Source organism: Pleurodeles waltl, chromosome 3_2 (genome assembly GCF_031143425.1).
Source record: "Pleurodeles waltl isolate 20211129_DDA chromosome 3_2, aPleWal1.hap1.20221129, whole genome shotgun sequence".
Lineage (NCBI taxonomy): Eukaryota > Metazoa > Chordata > Amphibia > Caudata > Salamandridae > Pleurodeles > Pleurodeles waltl.
The window spans coordinates 1,952,166-1,976,603 of NC_090441.1; the positions used below are offsets into that span (position 1 = coordinate 1,952,166).

General features: G+C 48.1%; 1 protein-coding gene across 2 annotated transcripts in view; it reads left to right on the forward strand.

Annotated features, from left to right (window-relative positions):
• USP32 (ubiquitin specific peptidase 32) overlaps positions 1 to 24,438 on the forward strand; it is a 941,828-nt gene that overhangs the window by 628,020 nt on the left and 289,370 nt on the right. For both annotated transcript variants that reach the window (XM_069226537.1, XM_069226538.1), the window contains exon 14: positions 21,838 to 22,013. In XM_069226537.1, coding sequence (XP_069082638.1) covers positions 21,838 to 22,013 — 176 coding nt within the window. The remainder of the gene's footprint in view (positions 1 to 21,837; positions 22,014 to 24,438) is intronic.

Sequence of the window (24,438 nt, forward strand, 5' to 3'; positions counted from 1 at the left end):
TGCATGTAAGGCATGTAGCACGGACCAATTGAGTATTTCAGTTCACTGTCCCATAGCCAATTATATCTGTGACATATGTGCCTCATTTTAACATATCTAATATTCAGCCAACAATGTCCTTTTTACACTCAAGGAAAAGGGCTCAGTGATCTCAGTCCTACTGTTCTATGCAATGATCTCTTTCAACCCACTTTATCTGGCCCAATGGACCCTTTCTTTGGGAATTCCCTTCATTCATCTCTTCATAGACAAACCTCTCTGCAGTCATGTAGCAGTCCATGTTGACTTCCCAGGCACTTATTGTGGCGGGAAATCCTTAGTCTTGCCACATCCTTTCTCGCCAACTTCAAGCCAGAAGACAGAAAAGTCGTTGATATTTTGGTGGGGTCACCTCATTCCACACACATTTAGATTTGTGTGTTTTGCACTAGCCTACAGAGGGCATCCCCTTTTGCAAATATGCAGTTTCTCATTCCCTCCCAAGATGGACCTAGTCTGGGCGCAGCTATAGCATGTGGCAGAAACGTCCCATTTGCCCACATCTCCTGACTCATAAGTCTGAATCAACTTTACTAAACCTTTTCATTTAAAAAAAAGCATAGTAAACCCTTTGCAAAATCTTGATTTGTACCGGTCAAATGCCAAGTCTAATTGCAGTTTCTTTAGTTGGATAGGTTAGTGTATAGCGTCTTACGTTTCAGTATTGTCCATATCTGATAGACTTCTAGCTGCAGATTCCTTACTTTAGAATTTCCTGATGTCAGCTTGTAATCTGGAATTCTTTTGCTGGGCAGTACCCTACGAGCGCCGTCGGGTGGCGGTCGGATCCACGTGCGTCGTACGATTCCGCGTGCCGTTGTCGGCGTCATTGGTGTCGTCTGTGACATCACGGTTGCCTATAAAGGCACCACTCTGGTGCACGTACGGCAGTTTCCGCGCTGGTTAAGCGCAGGTACAGATTCGAGCTACCCTCTGCATTTCTTGGTAGGCCTTTTTCGACCTTTTTGTTGAGTTTTTCGAAGTCTGTGTGAGGATGTCATCAAGGAAGACGGGGTTCAAGCCTTGTGATGCATGCCATTGCACCATATCGGTGACAGATTCTAACCAGGTATGTCACTGGTGCCTCGACAGAGACCACGACTCGAAGTTGTTTTCCAGCTGCCGGGCCATGGCCCCGAAAGCTTTGAGAGAGCAGTCTCTGAAGCTCATGGCGACCAGGCAGTCAATGTCAGTTGGCGCGACTCCTAGGAGGCCACGGTCCCGAACGAGGAGGAGGTTGCGCGACCGCTCCAGGAGCCCTAACTCCTCTTCTTCACATTCAAGGTCCTCAGGGCACTCTGGGAAGAGGCACAAGAAGGAGAAGTCCAAACGGACTTCAACTTTGCCATGCCCGTTGGCCGACGAGACAGCTCTGGAAAATTGACGTTCCAGGCACGGTTGCGCGAAACTGACGCCAGGGCTGACTTTGAGCCTCCCCCCTTCTTTCCCAGAGCAACCCCCGTTCAGCTCAGAGAGTTTTACGATGCCATATGCCTCATATTTGAGCGGGCTGCCCCCGCTGGCGTGCCTTCAGGCCCCATGGAGTCGGCAGTGGGCCCGTCGGATTAGACGCCGGTGGCTTCGGCCTTGGCACCGTTCGGGACTCCAGGATCCGATACCGGATCCAGAGCGACACTGAGTACAAATAGTCGGCCTCCTCTGGCATTGCTCCCGATGTCAACGCTCCCCGCTCTGCCGGCACACACTGGTGGAGCGAGCCCCATCCTCATCCCTCATGATCTGGAGCCGAAACGGCATCGTACAATGCCGATTCCGACTTTGACGGCACCAACAGGGGTCAGGTCAATGTCTGAGGCTTATTACGAAAAGCCTGAGGGGAATGGGAAGGGGTCTCAGCGGACTTTCTACCTCTTCAGATACTGGCATGCTCTCTTCTCCTACTGTGGCTGCGGAGGACAATGCTTCATATGCTATGGTGGTGCATAGGGAAGCTGAGGTCTTGGACCTAGGTTTGCCTACGGTGCCAGTCAGGACTAACCTCCTGACTGAGTTGCTTCAGCCGAGGGTTTCTACATCGGAACCAATGTTACCCTTCATGACGCCCTCACTGATGTCCTGCTGGGGATGGGGTCCAAACCCAGCACAGGGGCTCCTATTAATAGGACAATCGGTCACCACCTTCAACCAGCTCCTAATGATCCTAGTTTTCCCACCCAACACCCCACCCTAGAGAGCTTGGTAGTCCAGGCCTCCACTTCCCATTGTGCCTTCCCTTCTACTCCCCCCGATAGGGAATCCAAGAGGCTGGATCAGCTTGGAAAGCAAATGTTTTCTTCCTTCAGCCTGGCATTGAGGTTCGTAAACACCTCATGCCTGTTGGGCCATTTTTTCCATACTTCATGGGATACGGTGGCACAGGTACTGCCCCCAGGTACTGGAGGGCATTCGGGATACTCTCACATAAGCTGTAAAAGATGGGAGAGATGCAGCAAAGGTTACAATACGGTGTGGATTGGACATGACTGACTCGCTGGGTAGGGCGATTTCATCGACTGTGGCCCTTCATCGCCACGTCAGGCTCCATACGTCTGGCTTTTTGGGGGATGTCCATGCAAACTTTATGGACATGCCCTTTGATGGCTCATGCCTATTTGGAGAAAAGGGCAGACTCAGCACTTGAGCGGTTCAAGGATTCTCGGGCGACAGCCAGATGCCTGGGCCTCTCGGTGCCTGCTTGGCAGCAGTCTGCCTTTCGTGGCTTCGGAAGGGGTATGGTACCACGGAACCCACAAGTCAGCCACCATCCTCTGTCAACTCAACATCCAGTGCGAGGACGAGGTTGTGGTACCTTCAGACCCAGAGGGTCTAGCCAGAGGTCGGCCACCACCCAGCCCCTCTCTTCCACAGCGCCCAAGTCCCCCTAGTAAGATTCTGCAAGACCACACGCGTCCAATTGGAGGGAGGATTCAATTTCATCTCCCTCACTGGCGGTCCATAACATCGGACATACGGGTCTTGTAGATCATATAGAAGGGTTATTCCCTCCCCTTCCAGTCTTTGCCTCCATTACAAGGAACGGCTGATGGAGGATCACATAATCCTGCTCCGCGAGGCAGTTATGGCTCTCTTGGACAAGAGAGCCATAGAAAGGGTCCTGATGCCAGAAGTAGGCAGTGGTTGGTATTCCCCCCTCTGCCTGGGACGACTCCTGGTGGCCTGCCACACTGGGAACCGCACCAACACCCACCGACCACGCACGCAACCTGGGGTTCATCCTGGACTCATCACTATCAGTTACCCAGCAAGTCAACGCCGCCTCTTCCTCCTGCTTCAGCACCCTCTGCATGCTTCAGAGGATCTACAGATGGATCCACACGGGAACCAGAAGGATGGTCACCCAAGCCCCCGTAAGCAGCAGACTGGACTACGGTAATGCCCCCTACGCAGGAACCACGGCCAAGCTCCAGAAAAGACTGGAATGTATACAGAATGCCTCTGCACGCCTCATCCCGGACATCCCCCACCACAGCCACATCACAGCCCACCTGAGAGACCTGCACTGGCTCCCCGTCAACAAGAGAATCACATTCAAGCTCCTCACCCATGCTCACAAAGCACTGCACAACACCGTACCGGAATACCTCAACAGACGACTCATCTTCTACACCCCGACCCAGCAGCTTTGCTCTACTGACCTTTCCCTTGTCACTGTCACTGTTCCACGCATCCATAGAACAACCGCTGGTGGCAGATCGTTCTCCCACCTCACCGCCAAGACGTGGAACACCCTTCCTATCCACCTGCGACGGACACAGGACCTTTTAACCTTCAGGAGACACCTCAAGTCCTTGCTGATCGAGCAGTAGCAGCAACCCCACCCCGCCTCAGCGCCTTGAGACACTCACGGTGAGTAGTGCGCTTTACAAATGCTATGATTGATTGATTGATTCCAGCTACTTTATGATTCCAAAAAAAGAACAAGGGTCTTTGCCCTATACAGGGACTTCAATCTCTTCCTCAAAAAGGAGAAATTTAAGATGCTCACTCTTGCTCAGGTCTTGTCTGTCCTAGACCAAGGTGACTGGATGGTAGCGTTGGACTTGCAGGATGCGTATTTTCAAATCCTCATCCTCCCTGCCCACAGGCGCTACTTGTGGTTCAAGGTGGGCCATGAGCACTTTCAGTTTATCGTGCTCCCCTTTGGTCTCACCAGTGCCTCTCAGGTGTCCACCACAGCGATGGCAGTGGTAGCTTATCTGTGGACCTAAGGGATTTCAGTCTTCCTCTTCCTCGATGACTGCCTGTTGAAGGCTCCTACGCCCCAGGCTCTCGTCAACCACCTTCAGACGATGGCGAACCTTCTGTAATCGCTGGGGTTCACTATAAATGTGCAGAAGTCGCACCTTACTCCCTCTCAGAAGCTCCCTTTCATCCGAACCGTTCTGGACACAGTGCAGTTTCGGGCTTATCCTCCCGAGCAGCGAGTACAGGATATTCAGGTTATGATAGCAATGTTTCGGCCTCTATCCTGGATTTCGGTGAGACAGACTTTGAGGCTGTTGGGACTTATGGCCTCCTGCATCCTGTTAGTCAAGCATACCAGATGGCATATGAGGGCTTTGCGGTGGGACCTGAAGTTCCAGTGGGTGCAGCATCAGGGGCATCTTACTGACATGGTTCAGATCACAGAAGGAACTGCAAAAGACCTGCAGTGGTGGTTAGTGAACTGCAGTTGGGTCAGAGGCAGACTCCGCTCTCTTCCCCAGCCAGATCTCACAGTTGTGGCAGATGCGTCACTTCTGGGGTGGGGAGGCCATCTGGGAGAAGTGGAGATCAGAGGTCTTTGGTCTCCGGCAGAAGCTGGACTTCATGTCAATTTGCTGGAGCTCCGGGTGATCCGGCTGGCATTGAAAGCATTTATTCCGGTTGTAAAAGGGAAGATAGTGCAGGTGTTCACGGACAACAACACCGCAATGTTGTACTTCAACAAGGAGCGTGGTGTGGGGTCGTGGACCCTTTGTCAAGAGGCTCTGCGTTGCTGGACATGGCTGGAACAGCAGGGCATAACCCTGGTGGTCCAACACCTGGCAGGTTCTCTGAACGCCAGGGCAGACAAACTCAGCCATCGGTACCTAGTGGATCACAAATGTTATCTCCACCCGGAGGTGGCGCAAGTACTCTTTCAGCAGTGGGGAGATCCTTGGTTAGATCTGTTCGCCTCCGCAGAGAACGCGCAATAACATTGCGTGTTGGTGTTTCCAAGGTGGTAATTGCTCTGCTGCGCTTTTCCTCACAAGAGTTCAGGACTAATGTACGCATTTTCACCTATTTCCACTTCTGCCCAGAGTTCTCAAGAAGATCAAGAACGACCGGTCCCAAGTAATCCTAGTGGCTCTGGATTGGGCAAAGAGAGTTTGGTATCCCAAGCTTCTGAAAATGAGCATCAATCCTCCAATCAGGTTACCCCTTTGGGAGGATCTTCTGTAGTAGCAACAGGAGAAGGTTCTCCACCCGAAACTGTCAACTCTGCATCTGCATGTGTGGAGATTGAGTGGTGACAGTTGATGGCTTTTGACATTCCTCCCGAAGTCTGTAAAGTTTTTTTGCCAGCCAGGCATCCCTCCACTAAAAAGGTATACGCCTGCCGTTGGAAACGCTTTGTATATTATTGTATAGAAAGGTCTATTGATCCTCTTTCTGCTTCTCTTTCTGATATCCTTCTCTTGAAACTATCCCTTGCCCAGCAGGGTTCTGCCTTAAGTACTCACAAGGGCTTCATCGGCTTTCTTTTGATTACCTGATCAGCCTTTACTTTTCAAATCTCCCATTGTACATAGATTCCTCAAAGGGCTTGTACATATGTTTCCCCCTAGGCCCTTTGTTATGCCCCAATGGGACTTAAATCTGGTCCTCACATTTCTTATGTGTGTTCCCTTTGAGCCCTCACACAACTGTCCCCTCTGGCAGCTCACCATCAAGACAACCTTCTTAGTGGCAATAACATCTGCCAGGAGGGTGAGTGAGATGCAGGTTCTTTCATCTAAGCTACCGTATATCACCATGTTTTCAGACAAGGTGGTTCTCAGAACTTGTGCCTCTTTCCTCCCCAAGGTGGTGACCCCATTTCATTTGGGTCAGAACATTACTGTGCCCACCTTCTTTGCTCCACCGCATCCCTCTAAAGAAGAGGAGTGACTCCACTGGCTGGACCCAAAAAGAGCGTTGACGTTCTACCTTGACTGCACAAAAGCATTCCGGATAGATGACCAACACTTTGTGGGATTCGTGGAAGCAAAGAAGGGTCGGGCAGTGCAGAAGTGAACCATTTCGCGCTGGATTGTTCTCTGCATCAAGATCTGCTACGCATTGGCCAGGAAGCAGCCTCCTGAGAGCTCTTTCCACCGGGGGCAAAGCTGTTACCACTGCGCTAGCTCAGGGCGTTCTAGTCCTAGATATCTGTCAGGCAGCAGTGTGGGCATCCTTACACACGTTTGGAAAACATTACTGCCTGGACAATTAGGTACGGAGAGACAGACACTTTGCCCATTCTGTCCGACAGGACTTTTTAGTGTGAGTGGAGGTATCCGCAGCCCACTGTCTGGAGGTTATGCCTTGGGTATCTCTTCTAAGGTAAGGAATCTGCAGTTAGACGTCTCTATCAGATGAACAAGTTACTTACCTTCGCATCTGGTAGAGACTTTTATCTAGCTGCACAATCCTTAAACCCACCCATGCCTCCCCTCTCTGCGGATATGTCTAATAGGGTTAGGGTTTATCCCTATTAGGGCCCTAGTTTTGCATAGACAAATTGTTGGTTCTATCTATGACTGCGCTTCTCATGTGGAAGTGCGTGGGTAAAAGGACTGACGTACGTGCGCTGGGGTGGGGTGGTGCCTTTATAGGCGACAGTGACATCACAGACGGCTTCAGTGACGCTGACGACGCCACGTGGATCCTAACGTCGCATGTGGATCTGAATGACGCCACCCAACGGCGCGCGCAAGGTACTGCTCAGCAAAAAATTCCAGATTCCAAGCTGATGCCAGGAAATTCTAAAGTAAGGAATCTGCAGCTTGATAGAGTCTCTACCAGATAACGCGTTACCGAAGGCAAGTAACTTGTTCTTCACTTACATCTGTCAGTCGAATTATTCATCACTATCTCATATATCAAAGAAACCCCTTTCTTGCTCAGAGGTTGAGACAGAACCCTTTATTCTAGTGGGAGAGCAGTTTGTATGGAAGTGTCCCATTGGGATAAGTTCCACTAGCCCATGCCTATGTTGTAGAGAGTCACAGTTCAGTAGTTCTTGTTTCACTAACTGGACCTTTGATCCTAGTTGGTTCAGATTGAAATGACAGTGCAGTCACACTCTACCATTGTAGGAAAGTGCCACTGTTGTCATGGTTATCACCCCACTTTTTGCATGATATTGATGCCAACTCTGATTGAAAGTCTGCTGGGATCCTGCTAACTAGGCCCCAGCGCCAGTGTTCTTTCCCAAAATCTGTACCTTTATTTTCACAATTGGCACAGCCATGGCACACAGTTAAGTCCCTTGTAAAAGGTACCCATGATACCAAGGGCCCTGTGGCCAGGGAAGGTTCCCAACGGATGCAGCGTGTATTATGCCACACTGGGGGACCCCTCACCAAGCACATGCACACTGCTGTTTCAGCTTGTGTGTGCTGGTGGGGAGAAAAAGGCAAAGTCGCAAAGTTGACATGGTACCCCTCTCAAGGTGCCATGCCCACAAACCCACTGCTTGTGGCATAGGTAAGTCACCCCTCTAGCAGCCCTTACAGCCCTAAAGCAGGGTGCGCTATACCACTGGTGAGGACATAGCTGCATGAGGAATATGCCCCCACAGTGTCTAAGTCCATTCTTAGATGTTGTAAGTGCAGTGTAGCCATATTGAGTATGTGGTCTGGGAGTTTGTCATTACAAACTCCACAGCTCTATAATAGCTTCATTGAATACTGGGAAGTTTGGTATCAAACTTCTCAGCACAATAAACCCACACTGATGCCAGTGTGGGCTTTATTGTAAAATGAACCCAGAGGGCATCTTAAAGAGGCCCCCTGTATGTTAGCCAAACTGCTAGTGCAGTACTGACCAGTCTGTGCCAGCCTTTCCCTTTCAGACAAGTTTCTGACTGCATGGGGTGAGAGCCTTTGTGCTCTCTGTGGCCAGAAACAAAGCCTGTCCTGGGTGGAGGTGCTTCACACCTCCCCCCTGCAGGAACTGTAACACCTGGCAGTAAGCCTCAAAGGCTCAAACCTCGGGTTACAGTGCCCCAGGGCTCTCAGTCTAGTAGAGTTGGCCGCCCCCGGACAAAGCCCCACTTTTGGCAGTAAGTCCGGCAGGAGAATTAGGGAAAACAGGGAGGAGGGACCACCCCAGCTAGGACCACCCCTAAGGTGTCCAGATCTGTGGTGACCCCCTCGCTGCAGAATCCTCCATCTTGATTTGGAGGACAGGGACCAATAGGGTTAGGTATGTTTCCCCATCCCCAAAGGAAGTGGACACAAGAAGGGTGTAGCCACCCTCGGAACAGTAGCCATTGGCTACTGCCCTCTGACTACTGTAACGCCCCTAAATCCAGGATTTTAGGGCCTCCCCGAACCCAGCTCACCAAATTCCTAGCGACCTGGCAAGAAAGAAGAAGGACTGCTAAGCTGAAACCTCAGCAGAGAAGAAGGAAGACAACAACTGACTTGGCCCCAGCCCTGTCGGCCTGTCTCCTGCTTCAAAAAACCTGCAACAAAAAAGCGACGCATCCAGCGCGACCAGTGACTTCTGCCAAGCTCCAGAGTACTGCCCTGCACCCCCCAAAGGACCAAGAACTCCAGTGGACAGCGCCCCTGTCCACAAAGAAACTACACCACGGGACTCCAGAGCCTCCCCGGATCCGTGAGCCCTGACCGCTCGCCACCTGATGCCTTTGGCCGATGACCAGGTGGCCCAACCAGCTAGAGAGAGTCCCCACTAGAGAGCAAGTGCCCACCCTGGGTTAACCTCTCCACCCCACCACGACGATGTCTGAACCCCTCCTCCGACAGCGAAAGCTCTGGATGAAGATATCCAGTGCTGAAAAGACCACTGCACCCGCAACCCCAAGGCCTTGGAGAACCCGTCCTCCAGTGTAGCTACATTCAGCAGGCGACCCTCCTCCCTGTTCATCAGAGGGGTTTGTCCAAATCAAACCCCTGAACCTCGCCTACAGCCTCTGAGTGATCCCTGGGGTCCTCTCATAGACCAGCATTGTAAACCCGATGCCTTTTTTGCACCCTGCTCCCAGCCACCCCAGTGCCACTGAGTGTGTTTGTTTGGTGCCTACGTGTAGCCCCCCCAGTGCTCTTCTAAACCCCCCAGGTCTGCCCCGAAGCTACGGGTACTTACCTGCAGGGCAGGCCTGATTCTGAGTGCCCCCAGTCTCCTAGGAGCCTGTGTTAATTTTGCATCTGTACCCGGACGGCCCCGTGTTGCTGGTGGTGGGTTTTGGGGTTAACTTGAACCCCAACCTGTTGACTTCCTAACCCCTGGAGGCTGTAACTGTAAGTCAAGTACTTACCTGTAAATCGTACTTTCTTCCCCCCACGAACTGTTTCTGAAAATTGTACTGTCAACTTTTAAAACAGATAATTGCCAATATTTAAAAAACTGTATAACCTATCAATTTCAAACAAAGTACTCTTGATATATGTGTGAAATACGAATCTATTGAAGTACTTACCTGCAACCTGAATCTTGTGGTTCTAGAAATAAATTAAGAAAACATATTTTTGGAGTTAATTCATTGAATGTGTGCTTCTTCTATTGCTTGTGTGTGTACAACAAATGCTTTGCATTACCCTCTGATAAGCCTAACTGCTCGACCACACTACCACAAAAAAGAGCATTAGTATTATGTACTTTAGCCTCTGTTAAGCCTCTGGGGAACCCTTGGACTCTGTGCACACTATATCTCATTTTGATATAGTATATACAGAGCCAGCTTTCTACAACCATTAACCCTGTTAGCGTCCAAGTAAAGAAATTGTAACAATTGCAAAAATTTCTTATGGTATCACACACAATTGAGGCTTGGAGACCTTTCTTGGCATAGGAGACAAATATTTACTTCAGACAGAGACTTTGCAGTGGGGAACCCCATATTTTATTTTTGGAAATGTAGATCAATTCTGGAAAATAGTGCCAGGGCAGTGCACAATTCCTGTTTATAAAATTCCTAATCAGTCAGTGAGTTGAAATCATAGATAATAGGAGGTATCTTCAAGGCAGGCACCGTTAGGAAATAAGTTACTTGACTTTGAGCACTTTCTACTTAAGTACAAACAGTTTAAGACAGAAAAGGCAAGAAACAAACAACTTTGTGATATATTTCATGTTCATCAATGCTTGATGCTAGAGTGGGCTTACTTAATTTCCTTTGTCCTTTTAACTTTGTTACAGGCAACTTTCATCTAGTCTCTGTGATCTAGAAGTTTCTGTTGAATGATCATGCTAGAGATATAAGGATTGAGTAGACAAGTCTAGAAGGGAATGGAGTCAAGTTATGTAACTAACGGATAGTTATCTGAGAATCTAGTCGTATGGAAACTTGATCCCAATCTAAAGTTTATCTGGCAAAAAATAATTTACAGGCTTTTTTGAACCTCCTATCTATTCTGGGGTCATTCATCACTTTGAGAGTAGGTGATTAACCTTGGAGTGATTAATAACACTTTTTTACATTAATCTGTGTGATTTTTGTTTCCTGTGGTTCTCAAAGCTAGAAGATGATGTAATCAGGTTTGGCACTGTGTGAATCTTAACTGGTGTTGGGCATATCATGTGTTAAGGAATTGAAGGAGTGTTGCCAAGATTTTGAATGAATGGAATGTAGAAATCTAGATAGATCTTCCCTATTGTGAACTGCTCTATAACAAAAATTGTATTGATCTTAAAAGAGCTTATGACCTGGAACTATCAAAAGGAGTTTATTCTGAGAATGTGGAAATCCGGTTTGACCTCACCAGTTGAAGACTAATTTTTAGAACTACTAACACTTGGAAAGATGGGAACATGATCACATTATTTTGGGATTTACAGGCATAGATGACAGTAATATGGTCCCAACATTTGAATTGTGATTCTTATTAAAGGAAAATTCTATCTCTACCAATTTTAGTCTTATTTTAGTTAGACGTGGAAATTGCTAATCTTTTGGGAATCCAGTGAAAATGTTGGTGCTAGTTTCACAATGTAATTTTATTAATCTGTTATTATGTCTACCTATTAGTTTACTCAAAGAGGATTTATAAAAAACAATATTGGGTCCACTGCTATATGTACTTGGCTTATTGCCTCATCCGAACAGCTTCAAGAGAGGTGGCCAAGTCAGCCCTTTCCCTGATGCTCATGACCCTATTGAATCTTTGGCCCTCTGTAAAGAACCCTAGCTCCTCCTTGATACCATTCAAACAAATTCAGTTGAAATGGACAGTTGTTGATTCTATCCATGTGAAAGACTTCCTTCCTGTGACCTTACTACACTGCATAAATAACCATACCTGCAGTAAATTCATAGCGCCTGGCTATGATTGAATTTTATTTTTGCCATTGCTCTATAATTTTGCTATATGAACAGGGAAGACATACAGCATCTAGAGCTGTATTTGTAATATCTGAGAGAAACTTCTAGCTGCAGATTCCTCACCTTTGAATTTCCTCAAATGTCAGACTGGATCTGGAAGATTTTCTTGATCCAGAAGATTTTCTTGAATATTTTTCCTGTGTGCCGGTAGGTGGCATTGATCGGCTCTGCACAGCATTGTCGGCGTCGTCCGCACCGGAACTGACGTTGGCGCGCCTATACAGGCACCACCTCGGCACGCTAGCGTCAGTTATTTTTTTTCCTTGCTAGTTGGTGCAGATCTGAAGAGAGCTACCCTTTGTCCCTTTTTGACAGGCTTTTTTCTTTTATGCTTTGCATACCCATTTTTTGAGGTTTTTCCTCTTGGTGCGTCAAGGATGTCTTCGAGGAAGACTGCCGGGCCATGTTGCTGAACGCTTTGAAGGAGTGGGCTCTAAAGCTGTTAGCGGCCTGGCAGGTGATTCTGCGTCACTCAGCTCCTCGGAGATCTTGGTCCTGGTTGAGGGGAAGGTCTCGGTACCTGCTTCAGGAGCCCCAAGTCCTCTTCGCCCCACTCATAATCTTCAGGGCATTCAAGTAAGAGCCACAAGAAGTTTAAGCATGCTTCAACTTCTCCCCATCCATCAGGCAACTCGATGAAGGAGCATTGGTGTTTCAGGCATGGTTCTGCAGAGCCTACGCCTGCATCGACTTAACACCTCTTACCTTTTCCCGCAGCCAGAGCAAACCCCACTTTGATCAGACTTTTTGAGGCCATGTGCCTCATTTTTGAGCGGCCCAACCCCTTCCGATTGCCTCCAAATCCCACAGGGTTGGAGGAGGCCCCATCCAGTTTCATGCTAGCAGCTTCAGCTCCTGCTCTGATGGGCCACCTTGGATTTCGTAAGGGATTCAGACTGGCGCCGGTCTTGCAAACAAGACCTTCCATAACGTCACCAGTTCCATTTGGATCCCTGAATCTAACACAGAGCGGAGTCGACTGACTGTTTACGGCGCCAACAGGATCTGTGTGTCCTAGGTTGTTGTCTGAGCCCTATTCTGAAGGGCCAGGCCTGGGAAAAGACCTCCGAACCCTCAACTTCTTCCTCAGAAAGGAGAAATTCAAGATGCTCACTTTGGCTGCGGTCTTGTCTGCCCAGTATTCTGAAGACTGGATGGTAGCATTAGAATTGCGGAACACCTGTTTTCACATCCCCGTCCTGTCTGGCCATTGGTGCCATTGCGGTTTACAATAGGCTACAATAGGCTACAAGCACTTTCAGTTCACTGTGCTCCTCTTCGGCCTTACCAGTGCCCCTCGGGTGTTCCCCAAGGTGATGGCAGTGGTCGCAGCTGATCTGCGCAGATCAGGGGTGTCAGTCTTCCCCTATCTCAATGACTGCCTGCTGAAGGCAGGCTCGCCCCAGGCGGTCGTCACCTCCAGACTACAGGGGACTTCCTGCATTACCTAGGGTTCACTATAAACTTCCTGAAGTCACATCTGACTTCTTCTCAGATGCTCCCTTTCATTAGAGCTGTCTCTACAAGGTACAGTTTTAGGCTTATGTGAGTCTGGGATATGCAGGCTATGATACTGATGTTTCAGCCTCTGTCCTGGGTTTCGGTGACACTGACTCTGAGGTTGCTGGGCCTCAGAACATCCTGCGTCCTTCAAATGACACACGGCAGATGGCATATGCGGACTCTGCAGTGGGACCTCAAGTTCCAGTGGGCCCAGCATCGGGGCATCTTTCCGGCATGGTCCGGATCTCGGAGGGAACTGCAAAGGACCTGCAGTGGTGGCTTATGAACTGCGATTGGGCCAGAGGGAGACTCTTCCCCTGCCAGATCTCACAATAGTGACATATAGGTCACTCCTGGGATGGGGTGACCATCTGGAAGAGGTGCAATCCGACTGGCATTGAAAGCATTTCTACCCTCCATCAAGCGCAGGCCAGTGCAGGTGTTCATGGACACCACCACCGCAACAAACAGGGCGGGTGGGGTCGTGGACCCTCTGTCAGGAGGCTCTGCGTCTCTGGACATGGCTGGAACAACAGGGCATATCTCTGGTGGTTTAACATCTGGCTGGTTCCCTGAACGCCAGATTGGGCAAACTCAGTCGTCGATGTCTAGCGGAACACAAATGGAGTCTCCACCCGGAGGTGGCGCAAGGTCTCTTTCAGCAGTGGGGAGCACCTTGGTTAGATCTGCTTGCGTCCGCAGAGAATACACAACCTCAGCAGTTTTGCACATTGGAATTTCCAGGCTCAGAGATGCGTTTTGTCTCGAGTAGAGCTCAGACTTCCTGTATACCTTTCTGCCCATACCTCTCCTGCCCAGAGTTCTCAAGAAGAACAGGAACGACTTGGCCCAAGTCATCATTATGGCTCTGCACTGGGCATGGAGAACTGGTATCCCGAGCTTCTGCACATGAGCTTCGATATCACGATCAGGCTGCCCCTTCTGGAGGATCTTCTGTCCCAGCAGCAGGGAAGGGTCCTCCACCTTAGCCTATCAATTCTACGCCTTCTTGTATGGAGATTGAGCGGAGACAGTTGACAGCTTTTGACCTTCCTCCCGAAGTTTGTAATGTTATTTTGGCAGCCCGACGTCCCTCTAACAAGACAGTAAATGCCTGCCAGTGGAAGAAATTTGTAATATACAATTCAGAAAAGTCCCTTGACCCGCTCTCTGCTTCACGATCTGCTCACGATCAAAACAACATTTCTCATGGCAATAACATCTGCCCGGAGGTTGAGTGAATTGCAGGCTTTATCATCCAAGCCTCCCTACTTGTCTGTTTTTCCAAACCAACTGGTGCTTCGCACTAGGGACTCTTTCCTCTCAAAAGTGGTGAAACCATTTCATGTGGGACAATCTGTCACCTTGCCCACTTTTTATGCACAGATCCAGCTAAAGAAGAGGAGTGACTCCAGAGTCTAGACCTAAAACAAGTGTTGTTGTTTTACCTTGATCACACAAAAGAGTTCCTGGTGGGCGACCAACTCTTCGTAGGGTATGTTAGTGTGAAGAAAGGTCGGGTGGTGCAGAAACAGACCATCTCTCCATAAGTCATTCTTTGCATCAGAATTTGCTACGCATTGGGTAAGAAGCAACCCCGTGTGGGCCTGTGGGCTCATTCTACCAGAGCTAAAGCTATGACCACTGTATTAGCACATGGAGTCCCAGTCCTGGAACTTTGCCTCCCTGCACACATTTAACAAACATTACTGCCTGGACAGTCAGGACTGCAGGAATGGGCATTTTGCCTGTTCGGTCCTGCAGGACTTCCTAGTTTAAATTTGTCCACAGTCCCACCACTGGGGTTGGTATTGCTTGGGTATCTATTGAAAGATAAAGAAGCTGCGACTAGAAGTCTTTCAGATTAACAGGTTACTTACCTTTGGTAACACCCTGTCCAGTTGAGACAGTCTACCGCAGATTCTCTCGTAGGGGATTTCCATGTATAGTCATAAGCACTGAATAGTTCCGCGCGCCTGCGGGGACCCCGGAGCACTGATGTGAAGTATATTCTTAAGTGCAGATACCAGCCCTTTGAAAAAGGTCTGTCAAAAATCACTTAAGAATAACACTGTGCAGCCTATGTGAACAGCTACACAGGCCAAATTGTTGAAAAGAAAAACAGTTGTAGTATAAATTCACATTCAAACACCTATTTATTCTAGAAATGTAATAAAAAATACATTCTCATACTTTATTTACACCTCTCATAAGAATAAAACAATGCAGGGCAGTGTAGCCCATAGGCTGCCATTATACAGAATGTAAATAGAGCTGTGCCTTTAAGAAAGTAAAGTCTTCCTGTATCCCATCATGCACAGCAAAAGGCAGTTGCCTCAGTTCTTTTTTCCGGCTCCTTCTGACAGGACCCTGAAGCATTGAGCTCTACCTCACAGTGCCTTTTTTTTGACAGAAATTCATTTAAAATCTTTTGAATTTCAATTTCACTCGACTTTTTTAATATTGAGTGAACATTTGCTAATCTTTTCTGTCAAATTCTGACAGAAATTTGAGGTTTTTCTAGTTTAGAAATGCCTTCACTTTTTGATAAATGCCCTTCTTGTGGCAGAAAAAAGGCTAAAACAGACCCACATCGAGTCTGTATAATTTGCCTTCCATCCAGCCACAAACCTGAATCATGTGACATCTGTAGAACTTTCTCCAGAAGAACTCTTCGTGATAGGGAGAAAATTCGACTTCAGGCATGAGAGGACAGGAGAAAAAGTGGTCATTCTGCCACAGAGCGAGGAGAAGGTCAGTCTTCTACCAGGGCTCACCCTGTTTCCTCTGCAACTCCTACCAGACCTGCTCAGAAACGGCATAGGTCTCCGACGACGTCGAGGGCGTCGACGTCGAGACCAGGAACGGCGCCAACATTCTTGCCGTCGAGGACTGGTTCACCGGCGAGGAAGAAACATCGTTTGACGTCGGCAGCCATTTCGCCGTCGAGATGGCGTGGACGCTCGCCATCGAGAGGGTCTGGGTCGACGCGGCGAGGACGATTGACGTCGAGAAGATCTGGGTCCGGTTCGCCGTCGACACGGCGAGGGCGATCGGCGTCGAGAGAGAGTGCTCGCCGTCGGAGACAGTCGCCGTCACCACATCGACGTCGAGAGGTTCTCAGCGGTGAGAGAAATCGACGTCAAGAGGCACTCGCCGTCACCGTACATCGACGTCGAGGAGTGTGTCGACGTCGAAGCGACAATCAAAGAGACCTAGAAGGGTTTATGCCACCTCAGCCTCACTCATCCTGCTTCCAGCGTCGCCACAGCTCTCTCCTCAACAGTCGCTGTTGCCGCGGACACCAGTAACACCTACGGCTCCTCTTCCGGCTCCCCCTTCAGAGTCTGCTCCATCCATAAGGCATTCTAGACATTCCTCTAGACGTTCGTCTTCCTCTCGGCACCATCGTCATGAGTCACGGCAGACATCTCCACATTCAGGTCATAGACATTCTTCTTCGTCTACATGGGACTACTATCCAACCCTATCGGACTCACCGTCCCCGAGAGTGTCCCCCATAGACGACGTGAATACATTCCAAGAGGTCTTAGTGCGCGGGGCGACCAAACTGAATATCCCGCTGGCGGTACCCGCTCCATCCACCTCAGTAATCTTCGAGACTTTACACCAGAGGACATCTTCAAGACCTTTGCTTCCACTGGTTCCGGGTCTTATTGAACCGGCAGTGGATGTTTTTCTGACACCGGCCGCAACAAAATCTGCTCCTTCCAGACTTATTAAGAAGTATCGTCCACCGGAACAAGATCCTCTATTCTTGAGGTCGGACCCAGTGCCGGACTCGGTGGTTATAGTAGCGGCAAAGAAGTTGCACTCTACATCACCGTCTTCCTCCTCACCTCCGGATAAAGAGAGCAGAAAGATCGATGCTGCAGGCCGAAAAGTATGCTCTACCGCAGCCATCACAATGAAAGCAGCCAGTGCCACTGCTTTATTAGGGAGATACGATCGGGCCCTCTGGGACTCTATGCTGCAGTTTGCGGAGCATCTTCCTAAGGACAAAAGGGAAGATTTCGTGGAGGTCGTGGGTGAGGGAGCCATGGTTTCCAACCAGGTAATAAGCGCTGCTGCTGATTCTTCGGTGCTATCTGCACATAACTACGCTCACGGAGTAGCGTTAAGACGACATGCATGGTTGCGATTGACATCTCTCAAACCAGAAGCACAGCAGAGAATACAGAATTTACCATTCTCAGGCTCCACTTTGTTCGGCTCTCATGCCGATGACGAGATGGCCAGGATGAAGTCTGAGCTAGACACCCTAAAAGCGGTAGGCATAGAAAGCCCGAAAGAATAACGAAAAGTATTCCGTCCCTATCAGCGAAGACTTTTCACCCACAGATATCAGACACCACACTGGATGTCTTCACGCCCCCAGCAGCAACAGCAACATCAAAGGGCCTTCTCGACACAGCGAAAGTCGACAAGGGGTCGTTCAACGCCACAAACTCAGGTAACTCGCCAGGCTCCCGCGTCTAAGCCCTGAATCTTCGCTTCCCCCTCCTCCGTTATCCACTCCGGTAGGGGGAAGTATCTCAAATCATCTGGACGAGTGGCTACGCATCACATCAGACGCCTGGGTATTGAATATTGTGCGACATGGTTACGCTCTCAGATTCACCAGTCCTCCGCCATCTGTTCCACCCAAACCAGCCAGTCACCACCTCGAAGCTCTTCAGTTAGAAGTCACTATTCTATTACAAAAAAGAGCTATAGAACCCGTCCCGATCAGCCAACAAGGGAAAGGGATTTATTCGAGGTATTTTCTAGTGCCAAAAAAGGACAAACAAGAGTTTCGTCCCATTCTAGATCCAAGGACAGCAAACAAGTGGATTCGCAAAGAGAAATTCAGGATGCTATCCTTGCACCAAATTTACCCACATCTTCATCAGGGCGACTGGCTCTGTGCGATAGACCTTTGCGACGCTTATTTTCATAGTCCGGTGAGCAAGAAACATTGAAAATTCCTAAGGTTCACCGTCGGCAAACGTCATTACCAATTTGCGGTTCTACCCTTCGGCCTCAAATCAGCGCCGAGAACTTTTTCCAAATGCCCACTTGAGGAAACATCGGATATTTGTCTACCCCTATCTAGACGATTGGCTCATAAAGGCCTCCAGTTATCTAGAGGCCCAACAACATTTCAAATGGGCTCTACAGCTGTTACAGAATCTCGGTCTTCAAGTCAATCTCCTGAAATCCACAGCAACGCCTGTTCAGAGGTTGCATTACTTAGGGGCCATTATAGATACCAATCTAGGAAAGGTGTTTCCTTCGGAGGAACGACGATTATCGATTCTCCAAAAGTGCAAACAACTAGACAGAACTCCACAGACCACTGCAAGAGGAATAGCCTCTCTACTGGGCTCGATGGCGTCTTGTATCCATCTCGTTCCCAATGCTCGCCTCCATATGAGACCCTTACAAGAAGACCTGGAGGATCAATGGTGTCAACTGATGGACGATTGGGAGAGCAAAGTCCTTCTTTCTCCCCACGCCCTACAGTCCCTCAAGTGGTGGTGTTCACCCAACAATCTCTTGGTGGGGATTCCTTTCCAACAACAGCCTCCAGCTCAAACCATCGTAACAGACGCATCACTGCTTGGATGGGGAGCGCACATGGATCATCTTCGAGTCCAAGGCAAGTGGTCACAGAGAGAGAGCCTCTATCATATCAACCCGCTGGAGCTTCGCGCAGTCCACCTTGCGCTCAAAGCCTTCCTACCCTCTCTGAAAACGGAAACTCTCCTCCTCCAGACGGACAACGTGGCCACTATGTATTACGTAAACAAACAAGGAGGCACCAGGTCCAGGATATTATCCAGAGAGGCTCAGACAATCTGGCATTGGCTTCTAGCCAGGAACCTGTCGCTAGTGGCAACTCACCTGCCGGGCAGCCAGAATGTTCAAGCGGATGCTCTCAGCCGCGTAATGGACGAGAACCACGAATGGGTGTTACACGATGACGACGTCGTTCGTTCCGTTTTCGCACTATGGGCTACCCCCTCTATAGACCTATTCGCAACCCCAGAAAACAAAAAATGCCAAAACTTTGCCTCCAGATATTACCATCCAGGGACACTGGGGAATGCCCTGTGGATAAGCTGGTCAGGAGCATTTCTTTACGCCTTTCCACCGCTTCCCCTGATTCCGGCAGTCCTCCAGAAGTTATCCAATGCTCAGTCCAAAATGATCCTAATTGCTCCAGAATTGCCACGCCAATGGTGGTTTCCAGACCTTCTTCACCGGTCACTCAAGCCACACATCAGTCTGCCTCATCGTCCGGACCTGCTCACGAAGTTCAGAGGGCAGATATCTCATCCCAACCTCTCATCGTTGAGTTTGGCAGCATGGTTCCTGAGCTAGTGCAATATGGACACTTGAACCTACCTCAGGACTGTATGGAAATCCTAAAAGAAGCAAAGCGCCCTTCCACACGATCTGCTTATGCAAGTAAGTGGAAAAGATTCTGTGTGTGGTGTTTGGACAACAACATTGACCCGGTATCCTGTGGAGAGGAATCTATCCTGCCATACTTACTAAGTTTGGCAAAATCGGGTTTACAATTGTCATCAGTAAAGGTACACTTGGCGACTCTAACGGCATACAGAAAGAGCCCCTCACAAACCTCCTTTTTTCAGATTCTAATTATTAAGGACTTCCTGGAAGGTTTAAAAAAGGTCTTTCCTCCCATTAGGAGGCCATCTCCTCCATGGTAACTGAATGTTGTCCTATCGCGTCTGATGCTACCTCCATTCGAGCCAATACATAAGGCATCACTTCAACATCTCACATGGAAAACTGCTTTTCTGGTTGCAATCACTTCAGCGCGTAGGGTCAGCGAAATCCAGGCCCTTTGCGCTGAAGAACCCTACACGGTTTTTCATTCTGCGAATGTGGTAATGAGGACTCATCCAAAATTTTTACCAAAAGTCGTTTCCGACTTTCATGTGAACCAAACCATTTCATGACCAACTTTCTTTCAAAATCCAACTACTCCTGCTGAGAGAACTCTGCACTCTCTGGATGTAAAGAGGGTTTTGAAATTTTACTTGGACAGGACAAAATGCTTACGTAAATCACAGCAGCTCTTTGTTAACTATGGCCCAGTTAGAACAGGGTTGGGCATGTCTAAGCAATCATTATCCAGGTGGATTGTTTCATGTATAATGTTATATTATCAGTTAGCGAACAAATCCCTTGGTGGTAGGCCAAAAGCCCACTCTACTAGAGGGAAGGCAGCTACTGCGGCCTTGATGAGAAATATCCCTTTGGCAGAAATATGCAAGGCTGCCACTTGGAAGTCGGTCCATACCTTTACCCAGCATTACTGCCTTGATACAGACGCTAGGGCAGATGCGCAGGTTGGACAGGCCTTGCTTAAGAATTTATTTGCATAACTCATGTTTTTTGTCAGTATTATTCTGTCTACTCCACCGCGGTTATGGGGATGGGCTTGCTAGTCTATTCAGTGCTTATGACTATACATGGAAATCCCCTACGAGAAAAGGAATGGTTTCTTACCTGTAACTCCAGTTCTCTCGTAGGGGTATTTCCATGATAGTCATAAGCAACCCTCCCTCCGCCCCGGTGGAGTTGACATAGAAAAAGTTGCCATAGTAGTATCGATGTTGGTACTCCAACAAATGTTTTGTTCCTTCATGTCAGGTTACAAGCCTTCAAAAAAGAACTGAGGCAACTGCCTTTTGCTGTGCATGATGGGATACAGGAAGACTTTACTTTCTTAAAGGCACAGCTCTATTTACATTCTCTATAATGGCAGCCTATGGGCTACACTGCCCTGCATTGTTTTATTCTCATGAGAGGTGTAAATAAAGTATGAGAATGTATTTTTTATTACATTTCTAGAATAAATAGGTGTTTGAACGTGAATTTATACTACAACTGTTTTTCTTTTCAACAATTTGGCCTGTGTAGCTGTTCACATAGGCTGCACAGTGTTATTCTTAAGTGATTTTTGACAGACCTTTTTCAAAGGGCTGGTATCTGCACTTAAGAATATACTTCACATCAGTGCTCCGGGGTCCCCGCAGGTGCGCGGAACTATCCAGTGCTTATGACTATCATGGAAATACCCCTACGAGAGAACTGGAGTTACAGGTAAGAAACCATTCCTTCCTTACCGACCTGATCATCCTCCCTGCTTTGCGACAGATTTCTATGGTTAGTGATGATGATCCCTTTCAGGGACCTAGTTTGGGCACACCAGTGTCAGTGCACTTCAGTGCTCAGCACTTCTGACGGGGAAAGACGTGAAAAGTAACTGACAGCGTGCCAAGGTGGTGCCTATATAGGTGATGCAGATGTTACTTCCTGCATGGACGCTGCTGACACGTGGAGCCATTGGACACTACATTCCAGTGCACGGGGGTACTGCTCAAGAAAATTCCCAAATCCAATCTGACATCTGAGAAAATTCAAAGGTAAGGAATCTTTTGTCTCTGCCAGTCAATTCTTTACCCGAAGATATTTCGTTTTGGCTGCGTTGGCTTTACCATGGGCACAGCCTTTCACTTTTGAGTGGTTTAAACAAGATTGTGTTTGATTTGATAAATTGCCTGCAGAACAATGGGAGCAGCAGGCTTCTTTCAAAGCATGTTTTTTGAAGATTTATGTAATTTATTAAAAAGTGTTATTTTTTACTCTCCTATTAGGCTTTCTTTACTCAAGCACCCCTGCGGCAGATATGTGTTTCGCAAGACAGCACAATGCTTCAGATAATAATAACCAGTGTTTGTTAGGATCCAGTGGAAATATTTTACTTCAGCTTAACCCCCATAAACCTGGCGCAATTGACAACCAGCCATTAGTAACACAGGAACCAATGAAGGTAAGTTTACATCAAGTTCACTTTTATTGTATGCGCTCTTCTCTGTACAGGTTTCAAATATGCAGGATATTTTTCATACAAAGGTCTTAAAGTAACCTAAATTAGTAAGCATCATGTATGCCATCCCAACCAATAATTGCTTTGCAGCTCTGATTACTGCCTAATCTCAATGTGTTATCCCATTTATATTTTGTATGGTTTGTCTATTTTATTTGTGTTTTGCAGCAAGTGGATGTACTGGAAAACGCACACACATTGTTTTCTTTTCCACTTTTAAGTACAGTGTTCTTAAATGGTAAAATATTGAATGTTTTACCATACTGTCTTTATTTGATTTGTTTTTTTAATCCCATTGAATGTGAGACGTGGTCTTGCTGCTCCAAAATATTTTGAGGTTATTTGAAAGATAAGTGTATAGTGCAATAGAAGTGGCCTACGTTAAGCTAATCTGGGACTCTTTAATATCGTAAAGGTATTTTCTTCTCTGTACAGATTTAAACCACCTTCGAAATTCCCTCAGCCACATGCAAGATATATTAGCTGTATATATTATGTAGTTTTGGGTGTATTTGCTTTGAAATGGACTATGTTAATTTAATCTTGGGCAGCCTACGATGCAAATTTCATATTGGAGGATGCCACTGTTAGTATATGTTGGTTATCTTTGAAAATAGGTATTTTTGTATATGATAACTTCTGCCACAGTTTTGGTAGAATCGTGCAGTGGAAAAGTTTATTGTGATGTGTGTGTGTGTGTGTATATATATATATATATATATATATATATATATATATGTGTGTTTGGTGGCATGTGTAGCTGCAGATACACATGCTGTGCATTGTTCCTACCATCTAGTGTTGGGCTCGGAGTGTTCCAAGTTGTTTTTCTTCCAAGAACTCTTTTCGAGTCACGGGACGGAGTGACTCCTCCCTTTCGGCTCCATTGCGCATGGGCATCGACTCCATGTTAGATTGTTTTCTTTCCGCCATCGGGTTTGGACGTGTTACTCTTCGTTCCGGTAATTCGATTCAGAAAAATTCAAAATCGGCACAAATTGTCGGTATTGTTTTCGATCGCGAACTTGCAGCGACACCAGCGAACACACCTTCGGTTGCCCTTCGGGGCACCTGCGCCCATTCTGGGCCTGGTCGGCCCGACTGCAGGAAGCGTCAAAGCCTCATGGACCGGACCCCACTCTGATTCTGCCCTCAGTGCCACTCAAAGTATCCATACACAGATCAACAGGTTTGTCACCAGACCACCGAGTGGATACTTGTGAGGCCTGCAGGTCCTTTCGTTCCAAGAAGACCTTGAGGGATCGAAGGGCGAGATGACTACAGATGGCGTCGAAGAGTACCGAGCACCTCGACGTCGAAGAAGAGGAGATGGCCATCTCCATTCAAGGATCCGATTTGGACGATTCCGACGCGGACCGACCACCGACAGCAGGCCAACACGTGAGTACGCCTGCCCCGACCCAACCCAGAGCCAGTCCAAGACCAAACAAAAGGCCTCGGGGACGCCACTGCCGGAAGGCCATGGCTCTACCCGCAAGAGATCAAGCAGTGACCAAGCAACACCCTCTGCACCAAAAAAGGCCACATCCGCATCGAAGTCTTCGGACTCGTGTCGAGACAGTCCCGAAAAGGTTCGACATCGACTCGTCGAAGCGAAACCCTGAAAGAATCTTTCAGAATCGAGGCCTACTGTCACCATGGAAATTTCGGTGCCGAAAAAAACGGCTTCGGAGCCGAAAAAAGGCTCATATACTAAGGAGCATAGACTTTCTAAACAGATGAAAGAAAGCCACAGATTCGAGAAAGAACTTCACCAAATGGAATAATTTTTGTGAGAGAAGCAAGGATACAGATCCACAAGGATACTGGAAAAATCCTTACAGCACCTCCTCTCAAATTTAAAAGGAAACTGGCTTTCCAAGGATGTTCGGACACTGAGCAGCCAAAGGCTAAAGTGCCAAGAGGGCAATCTCCGCCACACCAGTTTTCCCCAGCACATTCTCCTCCGCATTCTCCCCAAATAACTGTTTCTCCTCTTGTAACACCCACTGCACAGTCACCCACACACACTGTGCAGTCGCATCAAGATACAGAGCCGTAGGACCTTTATGATGACCCTGTGTCGGAGAATAGCCCGAAGTGCTATTCGTCTAAACCCTCTCCACCTGAAGATAGCATCTCCTACACACAGGTTTTGGCTAGGGCTGCTACTTTCCACAATGTGAGCATGCTCACCGAACCGCTAGAGGACGACTTTCTTTTTAATAAACTTGTCCTCAATGCATACATCTTACCAAAGTCTGCCCATGTTCCCAGGCATGCTTAAACATGCCCAACAGATTTTTCAGGAGCCGGTTTAGGGAAGACCCATAACACCAAGGGTGGAGAAGAAATATATACCACCACC